The following is an 11,060-nucleotide window of genomic DNA, read 5'->3' as shown; positions in this document are numbered from 1 at the left end:
CCCCCCGTTACAGAGCACGTGCCATTACATAGTAAATCTTTATGTAAATCTTTGTGCAAATTGTATGCGCCCACTAAGCTGGGTGGAGGTGGGGGGGGGGGGGGGGGCGCAAACAAAAAATATCCGAATTATGTTTTTACAGCGCAGTTGTCTAAGTATGATTTATGATTTTTCATCCTATTGTTTTGACCTTTCACTCTAACAAAAGCGCTGCTTTGACTTTTTCTTTTGATATTTTTTACGCTCTCATTCTGTAATTATGCTACCACATAAATCCTAGTCCCACTAGCACCCTCCTGTCATGGCAAAAAGTCCCTCGGGCGAATAAGATTTATGTGCTAGCGTATGCTTAACATTCGAAGCTGCAACTTCTTTTGTTCTTGTTGTTGCGGTTTCGCGACTTCCGTCGCAGAGCTTTTAGTCCTAGTTATCAAGTTTAAAATATTGTCCACTTATTTCTACAGAGATGGCAATCACAGAACAGTTGCCATGTGCAGACGTTCTTTTCAGAGTAAAAACTTGGTTACCACAAGTTCTGTAACACATCACTATGTATCAAAAACACTGTTATACGGAAAGTTTCCTGCTTGCAGAATTGATTGGGACAGCGCAATTAAACCTTTTTAAAAAAATAAAATTTTCTGAAGTTTCGCACAAAACTAAACATAATTTAAACAGTATTGACAAAAGAATTGACTCACAATCATCGGTATCGAACGACAACATGTCAAGCTCATATGGTCCAAAATTTTACTCTTAACTAAAGGAAACAGGTCTTGATGTGAAAACTAAATAAACTTTTATGTACTTCATAGAGTATTCTAAGAGGTCGGCTGGCAAAGTCACGAGATTACAACTTGAGATATTGACTGTTTTGTTAGAGAACTGTTAGGCTCTTTGAATAAGTGCTCTAATTTTCACATGATACCGCTATACTGGTTTTTTTGTTCTCTGACATTCTCTAACACATTATTGACCGCCTTGTTTGAACCTACTTACTGCAGTGCAAAAGTATACATACTACCTCTAAAGATAATTTTAAAATCCTCAATTTTCCATAATGCACAAGGATAGTGGGAGTAAAAATACGAGGCCTCCTTCAATTGAGATTGACAATGCTGACGAGCAGGAGCAGACAGATCAAACGACAGCCAATGATGGACAAGCTCCAGACGTCCGGAAACCCCTCTCCGGAACGAAGCTGAGTAGGGTGACGTTTGCCGGCCAAAGTCCTGCTGTTTCAGTCGCCGAAGGGATATTTTATTTGAACTGAATTATTTTATATGAACTCAACTGAAAAAATTTTTATACGTATTTTTGTTGTACTTATCTGTTGCCGCAAGTGCACTTCTTGAACGCCACTTTCAGATTTTGTGTTACAACCTGCCTCTTAATTTCTATTTTTTTTCCGTTTCTGCCCAACTGCTATTCTATTTGAGACCTCTGACGGACTCATTGTGCCTTTTGTTCTATCAGAATAATGAGCCAGAGAATTTAAATCAAAATTTCAAACAATAATTTTTTTTGGAAAAATCTCCTTTTAAAATCAATGGTGAAAAACAATGTTTATGAATTTCAAAATTGGGTTTTGTAATTCGATCTGAAAAACTTGTTTTGATGGGCTACAACAGTCAGATAGATAATACTTTAAAATACCCCTGATTTACTGAATACTGTCAGAAGAGTTGTCCAGCTTTAGCTACCGAAAGAAACGACGTGCTATCAAATTTGGGCTACAGAATACAGAGAGAACAGTGCCCAAAACATACCTCTTTGGGACCAGGGCCTCGTCCAGAAAAGGACGACTATTTCTAGCTGTCCTGTTAGTGATAACTCTCAATTTTCTCAAAGGTTGCAACTTGATTTCCTTTAGCAGCTTTCAATAAAAGAGATTTGTCTTATTTTGTGTAATATAAATGTTCAATTATGAAGGAATCGAGAACAAAAAGTTCCATGAAGTAATAAAATAGAGAAAAGAAAAAATTCTATTTTAAATCAAACTTGATATTATGCCTTTTGTATTTATGTTTAGTTATCAGGTATCAAATAAGGTTTAATAAATCTAAGCATCTACCTATATCTTTTATTCAGTCACAAGAAAGTTTTTGAAACATTTAAAAATGTGCAGCAGTTTTGTATTCAAAGTCAAATAGCGCAAAAAATTGTCCTTAGAAATCTATCTAACATTGATTTTTGAGATATTTAAATTAACAAAAAAAGCGGCAGCTTTCTGTTCAAATGTTCAAAACTTGTACAGAAAAGTTTGTTCATCTATTTTTGTTCCCTCTAGGAGTCAATCTGTCTAATTGCAATTAGTTGTCTTTTATTTGCTGGATTTTGACTAGTACGTATAATAATTTTCAAATTAACAATGCGGCTTTTCCACGGCTGGTAGATCGATTTGTTTTGCAGCTTTCAGCTACAAGCCATTAAGAACAAAAACAGTTTCAGGACAAATTATCAGAAAGTTTGGATTGTTTAATGAGCTACGTTTACTGTAGTTTTTTTCGAAAAGAGTGAATTGATGAAAATTTTATTGAGTTTTTTAATCGTTCCCAAAGCGTCTTCTGCTGTTGCAAAAAAACGTTCTTGATGGGTTTGGTGCTTACTTATGTCCTAATTGCGCGCTTTTCTGTCTATAAATTTTTGGCGAGATATATTTGTTACCAGTTATAAAAATTTTTCAAACCTGGTGATTAACAATTTAATCAATGATGTTTGATTCAGATAATAATTTACGGTAAGGTTCGTTTTCTAGCACATTTCTATTTCTGAGTATTCGTAAAGGCTAAATCTTTGGATAGATTTTTCTGCACGAAATACCACTGAGGCTTTGCAAAAAAAGATGTTGCTGACCAGAATAGTTTTGAACTCTTCAAAAACTTAATCAATAACAACAAAAATGAGAGACTAAGAGAACTAGAAAAGTACAGCACAATAAAATTTTAGATTGCAGAAAACCCACCTCTTGACTCTCGATATTGACTTTATTTTTTTGTAAATATGCAAAACTTTCTTAAAAAATGGTTGAATATTGTAATATGTGAGAAGGACCAAAAACCAAGAAATCTATCTTACATTGCCAACTAAGAGAGAAATACATTATAATAATCTTGCTTTAATTTTGCTTAAACAGACGCTGCTCACAATAATTTAAAATTACCAGGACACAAACCAAAGAAAATCAATTTTCTCAGGAACCAAATAGGTTGTTTTGTTTTTGCTTGTTCATGAATGAAAGTCCGCCAACTGTTGAAAGTATGTTATTATCTGAAGTTGAATAAAATCTCATGTTAACAAACACGTTATGTTTCTCTCACAAACTCATTTTTATAAGAATTTCTTTGCCTTTAAAACATACCTGCGTTATTTTGTTCTGTTTTCTCCATTCTCAGTTTTGAAAAATAACTGGTGTTTATAACAGAAAACGAAATGCTGAATGACAAAAAGATCAATGGAACTTAGTTAATAGTATGCGAGTTGAAAATTACCGCTAGAAGTGGTTGTCAGCTGACATTAGGAACAATTTTTTCTAAAAAAACAATTGAAGTAACTGGATGCAAATGTCCGCTTAAAATCAAAGAGTTTGTATTCTTCCTTGACAAGAGGATTGCCACTGATTTGGTCGATCATACAAAACCAACTGAGAGCAGAAGGTTTTCCACTGAAAATTTAAGGTTCTTTGTGTATATTAAAAAAAAACCATTTTCTACTTTCTTTTTTTCAGAGAATAAAATATAACCTTAGAGGAGATTCAACTGGAAATGATTGTAAGTTTTGGAGTTCAAAAATAATCAGAAATTGCTGAGCGAAAATTGCTTTTGTGTTAAGTCACAAATTGTTAGGTTGCGGATGAAAAAATTTTGAAAGCAAGTAAATTTGTCTGTCACATTTCGGAGCCCAAAAAAACTAACCATTTTAGCTCGTTAACTAAATATTAACTCTTGAGTCAGACAAGTTTAACTCTTAATTCAAACAAATTTATTGGCTCTGAAATCAAACAAGTGTAAATTTGGCTATGAGGTCAAGACAAAATCTTGTCAATTTTTGAACTAAATATTTATCAAGTATCAGAACTTTACGGGCGAGCTCTTAAACAAAACCTTCTCTAATTGATATTGTAGAGTCTTTAATTGCTCAACATAATTGAAAAACACTTTTTGGTGTGAATAAATACTGAAATAACCGACAGCCACCAATGAACTTATAGTAAACAATACCAGAGGAATCTTTAAAAATTCACATATTATACAATATCTAAAAGTTAATCGCGTGAACACATAGGGCGGCTTGTTTTAGAGGCATTACTGAGCAGCGTGTTTTAACAGTGCTACCGAAGAGCCCAGTTAAACGGTTACTTTATTGGGATTAATGACTGAAAAGTGTACTTTAAGGTCATTGATCGATTAATCTTTCGAAAAAGTCATTGACCAAAAATTGTTACAAAAAAGTCATTCACCGAAAATTGTTGCCAAAAAGTAATTTACGAAATATGTTGCTAAGATATCATGTCATCTACCAAAAAACGCTTGAAAAAGCATTTCATACCGGAAATACGAGTGACCCAAAAGCTTCGGATACTGAAAAGGTAAATGATCAAAATTTTGTCAAGACAAAGAGAGTTTATGGCCGAAAAAAACATTGTCTTTTGAAATCCGTTGTCAAAAATTTGTCGCTGATGAGAAACGTTTTCTTGAAAATTTGTGAAGGAAAAGTCACTCACCGAAGACGTCAAAGATTAAAACATGGGTGATAAAAATTGGTTCTGCAAAGTATCACTGTACGAAAATTTTTGAATACAGAAGAAATCAGCGAACAAAATTTGTGAAATTTAAAAGACCCGAAAGGTGCCGATGCAAAAACTAAAGCCAGGTGCCAAAAAAATAAATATGAATAAACTGAGTTCTTGAAATAAATACAATTTTTTTATCGCTCAGTAGAGGTCTTTTTCATATTAAGATCTGAAAATTTTGTTGGTGGGATTAGCCAGCCTTTTAACTCAGTTCTGTGTTTGCTGACTTCGTAAAAGCATTCGCAAAGGTTGGCCAAAGATTCCTGTTTATCAGCACATTTTTCGCTTTGGGCACATCCAGTGTTCTTATTAGCACATTCATCGTTTTCTGAGAACGGGAAGTCATTGTCTAATCCAGGACCTGTTTTCTCTTCTCTTTTGAGCTGTTGTATCTCTCTCTATCTCTCTTCAATTTCTTTCTCTATCTTTCTTTTTTTTCTGCTGTACTTTATCTCTCATGATTTTGGTTTCTTTCTTTTTGCCGTCCTATTTTTGTTCAATCTATCGCTTTCGTTTTTTCTTGCGCTCCTTCTCTCGCTCACTTTCGTTTTTCTTCCTTTCGTTCTCCGTCTCTCTCTCTCTCTCTCTCTCTCTCTCTTTTCTCGGTCGTTTACTGACTTGTCCTTTTATTTTTATTTGTTCGTTTTTGGTTAAATTTCTCGTCTCCTATCGTTTTTCTTACGGTGGGTTACTGATCTTAATATGCTTTCTGTTACATTGTATTCTTTCTGTATTTTCTTCTCTCATCAATTTCGATTTTTCCTTCTCGTTTTCTCGTTGATGCCTTCTTTTTTCGCTTTTCGCTCTGGTTTTCCCCATACTCGTTTTTTTCTGTTTTTCTTCTCTGCTTTCAACCTTCTCTTGTTCTGTCTTGTGGGTTATTTCGTTTTTTTAAATCTCTCCGACTCGTTATATATTTCTGCTGCTATCGATCTCTCTATTTTTCTCTCCGTCATTATACCTCATTTTATCTGTTTCGCTTTTTTAATGCTCTGTGAGAACATTTTTTACTCTTAGCTCAAATAAAACCTTTCTTTGACATTTTTGGCTCTCTTCATTTGTTGTTGGTGTCTCCAAAGTTGTTTTGCAAAAATATTCATGGAAAAGATCGCATGTACAAAAGTTATCAGTAATAAGTTTTCAATGATATTATCAATCGATAAACTTTCAAGACGGTGCCTTCAGATACCATTTACGGACATGCTAGTTTTTTTTGTTAATTTCGATGGACAGATAAAAAAAATGACGGGAAATTTTACAACTAAATATAAAAAGAATGATTTTGCGGAATATAAAAAGAGTCACATCATATACTCTTATCATGTTTTTTTGATTAAATTGTTTTGATAGGAATTCAAGATCGTTTTTTTCTAGATGAATAATTTAGTAGTGTTTGTGGGGACATCTTATGGGGACATCTCATAAAATTAAATGAAATGACAAAAGAAATTTTTTTCATCCGACAGTAAACAGGCTGCATAGCCTTATCGTATTTGCTCAGATATGGTGCTCAGGACTTATTTAATGTTGATTATTGAAGATATTGTAGTGAGCCAACCTAAAAACTAATTTATCATTTTTTTCGCTGTGAATATGCTAAGAAATGTTTTCTTGTTTTGGTGTGTACAAAGAAAATCTTTTTATTACAAAATACCAAAGAGATTGGGATCATATTTGTCCGCTTCAATTACTACAATTTCAATGTTTCTAAAGACAGTAAACATACTATAGAAACACAATTTTTACCTAAAAAATCTAGAAAGTCAAACCGCGGGCTTTTCGGATGTTTTTTTGATTTACTCGTTTTCTTTGTTTAGTTACCCCCCCCCCCCCTAACGCAACTGTTAGCTATACTAAATTTTTTCGAATATTCAGAAGTGGTGTGATGGTGTTCTGTGGAATCGCAGTTGTAGTGATAGCCTACATGCACATGACCCCGGACCAATGTTCAAAAGAACCAACTCTTCCTTATTGGCTTAACGGTACAAAGAACTACTTATTCAACCTAAATTTGAATTATATTGACAACATCTTGATTGGCACATTGTCAAGGTATGTGCAAACTTGCAGTATCTTTGCATGTTTTCCAAATAGTAAACATATTTACCAAGAACTTAATTACCCCCTGACTAAAATTGCCATGTAAGAGTAGGCTGCAATGGGTAAAATGGTGTAGGAGTGAGGGGGTAATTTGTTCAGAGGGGGTAAAATGATGTAAGAGTTGGGATGCCAGGGGGGGGGGGGGGGTAAAATGGTGTAAGAGTGAGGGGTAATTTGTTCAGATGGTGTAAAATTATGTAAGAGTTGGGATGCCAGGGGGGGGGGGTAAAATTGTGTAAGAGTGAGAGGGTAATTTGTTCAGAGGGGGTAAAATGAGGTAAGAGTTGGCATGCCAAGGGGGGGGGGGGGGGTAAATTGGTGTAAGAGAGGGGGTAATTTGTTCAGAGGGGGTAAAATGATTTAAGAGTTGGGATGCCAAGGGGGTAAAATGGTGTAAGAGAGAGGGGGTAATTTGTCGAGGGGGGTAAAATGAGCTAAGAGTAGAGATGCCAAGGGGGGTAAAATGGTGTAAGAGTGAAGGGGTAATTTGTTCAGAGGGGTTAAAATAGTGTAAGAGTTGGGCTGCCAAGGGGGTAAAATGGTGTTAGAGTGAGGGGGTAATTTGTTGAGAGTAAAGTATTATTCATATATATATATATATATATATATATATATATATATATATATATATATATATATATATATATATAGACTGTCAAGAGTTGGACAAACATTGATGGTCTGGAGGTTAAGGCGATGCAGCTGAGGGTACAGAGGTTGTGGGTTCAAGACTGGCAGTCTTCAGGTATGGGCGCTAAACAATGTAAGATTGAGGGGGTAAAATGATGCAAGAGCTGGGCTGCCAGGGGGGGGGGGGTAAAATGATGTATGAGTGGGGCTGCAATGGGAGGATTTTTTAGGAAAATGCAGCTCAAAACTCTTACGTCTTTTTGGGCTGCATTGGGCTTCCAAGGGGGGTAAAATGGTGTAAGAGTGAGGGGCTAAAAGACAAATTAACCCCCCACTCTTACATCTTTATTTTTCTGTCAAGGGGGGTAAAACGATGTAAGAGTTCGGTGGTAATGAAGAAATTACCCCCGAACTCTTACATCGTTTTACCCCCTGGACAGACCAAAATGATGTAGGAGTGGGGGGTTAATTTGTCTTTTACCCCCTCACTCTTACACCATTTTACCCCCGTTGGAAGCCCAATGCAGCCCAAAAATATGTAAGAGTTTTGAGCTGCATTTTCCTAAAAAATCCTCCCATTGCAGCCCCAGTCTTACGTCATTTTGAGCAGAAAAATTCAACCCGGGTTGACAATATTTCATGGCATTTATTGTGTAAATTTGGTTTAAGCAGTTTTGTCTACAAACTCAAAAAATTTGAATGTAGTGGCAAGATGCATCAATTGTTATTCCTATCAAGCATATAGAACCTGTCTGAGTATACCTGAGTCAACGTTGATTTTAGCTAATCTTCTTGCATTTGACCCGTTTAATTTTTTCCCATAGAGAGGCTGTTATGGTCAACTTCTTCCGTGATGTAAATCTTTTCTGGTCAGGTACCCGATTCGAAGTGTCATTGGTTGTGAGTGGTTAATTTTGTTTAAAAAAATCTGCCGAAGTGTGAGATCTGTACGAAATGCGCGGATTGCATTCAAATTATGAGTCAGGGCGCTCAATTATTCATCTGATTTTTTTTTCTTACCACATTTTCAAATTATTTTACAAAAATTCAGCTTTTAGTGAGCACAAAAACTTTCAAAAAATCTAGAATTTAAGCTAGATCTGATAAGCTGGGATCGGATATAATTAATACGCGTTTCTTTCACATATATGTTCATTTTGGTTCCAATTGAGAGCGTGATTGATTCAATGGGAGCTAAACAAACATTCTCAAAATACTTGCTGCAATATTTTGTGTAGTCAACAATCCAATCGATAGACCTCCTATTGAAGAGCCTTTTGCATTCCCAGAATGCTCTAATACTGCATCTAATTAACGCTGTTTTTTCTCCTGTTTTGCCAACAGTTTTACTGCACAGTTCTCTATTTCTGGAGTGACAGTACTACCGTCCTTGGCTGAACACAATCCATTAAAGAGATGACGACTTACGTTGCAAACTGTATGCAAGAAATCATATATGAGAAAAACAATAATAGCTGGAGACACAAAATTAGTAAAGTTAATTCTATTGACCATATTTTGCATTGAGAATCACCATAAGACGTCATTGTATTATGGCTTACACCTCCTGATGTTATGAAGCTGCCTGCTGGAATTGGAGTACATTCTATAGTCTTCTAGAAGGAACGCATGCCATGTAGTATTCTACGCAACTTGAACCGGTCTGCAAGATTGAAACATATTCAAAGAACAGAAGACCTTTGAAAGCTCAGTTTGCGTTTTTTCTTGTTTTTCGATCATCCCCAACAAAAGATTGCAGGGACTTATCTTTAAAGATATTGAACGAGACAAAACCCACAACAAAAAAGATGTCCACCTAATGTCATCACTTCAATCAAACTCAAAATTTTGGGCGTCGGAAGAAGATGGAAATGGGATTAGCTGTACTCGATGGGAAGGAATTAATAATCAAGCATTACATCAAAGAATGTCAAGAATTCTGAACGCAAATGGGAGTGAAATATACGAGCAAGTATATCCAACACATATTTCTTATAGTTGGAGCAACAGTCAGCCTCCAATGCCTTGCGCTCAAGTGTTTTGGCTCTTGAAGGTTCCAGCTCATAGACATACAGACTCCAAAAGGGCTAATCCAGATGTTTCATTTTAGGGGAAAATTATTGCGTACTACTTTTTAATAGCCGCGAAGCGATAGCTGAGGCTATTATTGGCCTTCTATTGGTTTTTTACGACTCGAAGAGGAGTATTGGTGTTCTTAAGATTTTTTCAACGGACGTACTATTTGTTCAGACGGCGTTTTGACCTAATAGTGAAAGTGAGTAAAATTGCCGAGTGAACTAACTTTTTCAGACCGAGAGAAGTTTTCTTTTCTGTTCAAGCGTTCTGTTCAGTGAGCAACTTTTTGACTTTGAAAAGAATTTTTGAGAGACAGGCGATTATAGCTGACAGTTTTTAGCCGCGTTTTCGACCATTTGACCGAAATTTATTAAAAATATAACTTGGTTTTTTGTAGAAATAAAATTTGGTCGATGCTGCATGAAAAAGCAACCATCTGAGATGAATGCCACAACGTTTCAATTTCAAAATTGGGCATAATTCTCAATTTTTTTAAACAATTTTTGGCTTTCATTAATTTTTGTCTCTTTGAGCGGATTTTTTGTTATTAGACTAGTATATCTGTCAACGTATTTTCGATAGTTCATCAATTGGATTCCTCTTTTTGACGTGAGGTGTTTTTCCTTTATAAAATTGTACACATACTAATACGATGTTGGCGCTTTTTGTCAGAGTTTTCTATGTTTTTTGTTTGTAATTTGAGTGTAGCCGCCATAAAACGTTTTTGTTGCACCATAGGGGTTTTTGGTTTCGTTTTGTTGCTTTGGCGATAACTCTTTAGAATTCAGTGAAAATTGTACCTATATATTGTACTGTTTCGCAATCGAGCTGTTTTTACCTCTTACTGAGACAGGAAAATAGGTATGTATTGTTCTTAAACATCAATTCCTTAATAACAAAAACTCCATGTTTTTTACCTCAATTTTGACATCAGTTTGATTTTTAATTAGATTTTGCAATTTAGTTTTTTGATTTTTCAGGATATGGTAATTAGCATTTTAATTTTTTTCACAGTATTTGAACTTTCCCTATTCTATCATGCTTCTATCTAAAATTCTAATAAGACCTACAGATTTCTTGACCCTGCCTTTACAAAATAAAAATTATTGATTTTAACTAATAATTTTTCCTTTGATTTAAATTTTTTTGTTTGCAATGGATTTTCTTTAGCATAATATGACACTGAGGTTTTGCTAGCTTCACTTTTACAGATAATGAGCAACACTCTTTTGCTGCAAATGTTCTTAGGTTTGGTTTTGGTTTGATAACATGTAAAACTTTACATTTTAATTTTGTTCTGTCTCTTTAGTCTTTTTCTTTAATTTCATTTTGAATAAATGTTTAGTCATTGCTTATTTTATCACGTTCATTGTGATTTAAAGCGACAACTAATGTCTTTAATTAAAGAGATAAATTTTTATTAGTTATCAATTGATTACTGTTTTTTATATTGTAAATTAGT

At 34.9% G+C, this 11,060-nt stretch overlaps 1 protein-coding gene across 1 annotated transcript in view; it reads left to right on the top strand.

The window, feature by feature from the left end:
* The first annotated feature begins 887 nt into the window (after nucleotides 1-887).
* Nucleotides 888-11,060, top strand: part of LOC142338406 (uncharacterized) — a 93,935-nt gene continuing 83,762 nt past the window's right edge. Inside the window, exons 1-3 of the mRNA XM_075388163.1 lie at nucleotides 888-1,253; nucleotides 1,681-1,822; nucleotides 6,668-6,774. Coding sequence (XP_075244278.1) covers nucleotides 1,061-1,253; nucleotides 1,681-1,822; nucleotides 6,668-6,774 — 442 coding nt within the window. The 5' untranslated portion in view covers nucleotides 888-1,060. The remainder of the gene's footprint in view (nucleotides 1,254-1,680; nucleotides 1,823-6,667; nucleotides 6,775-11,060) is intronic.

The sequence above is a fragment of the Convolutriloba macropyga genome, chromosome 4 (genome assembly GCF_964194025.1).
Source record: "Convolutriloba macropyga chromosome 4, txConMacr16.3, whole genome shotgun sequence".
NCBI lineage: Eukaryota > Metazoa > Xenacoelomorpha > Acoela > Convolutidae > Convolutriloba > Convolutriloba macropyga.
Note: the sequence above shows the minus strand (reverse complement) of the source record. Positions and strands in the feature narration are given on the sequence as shown.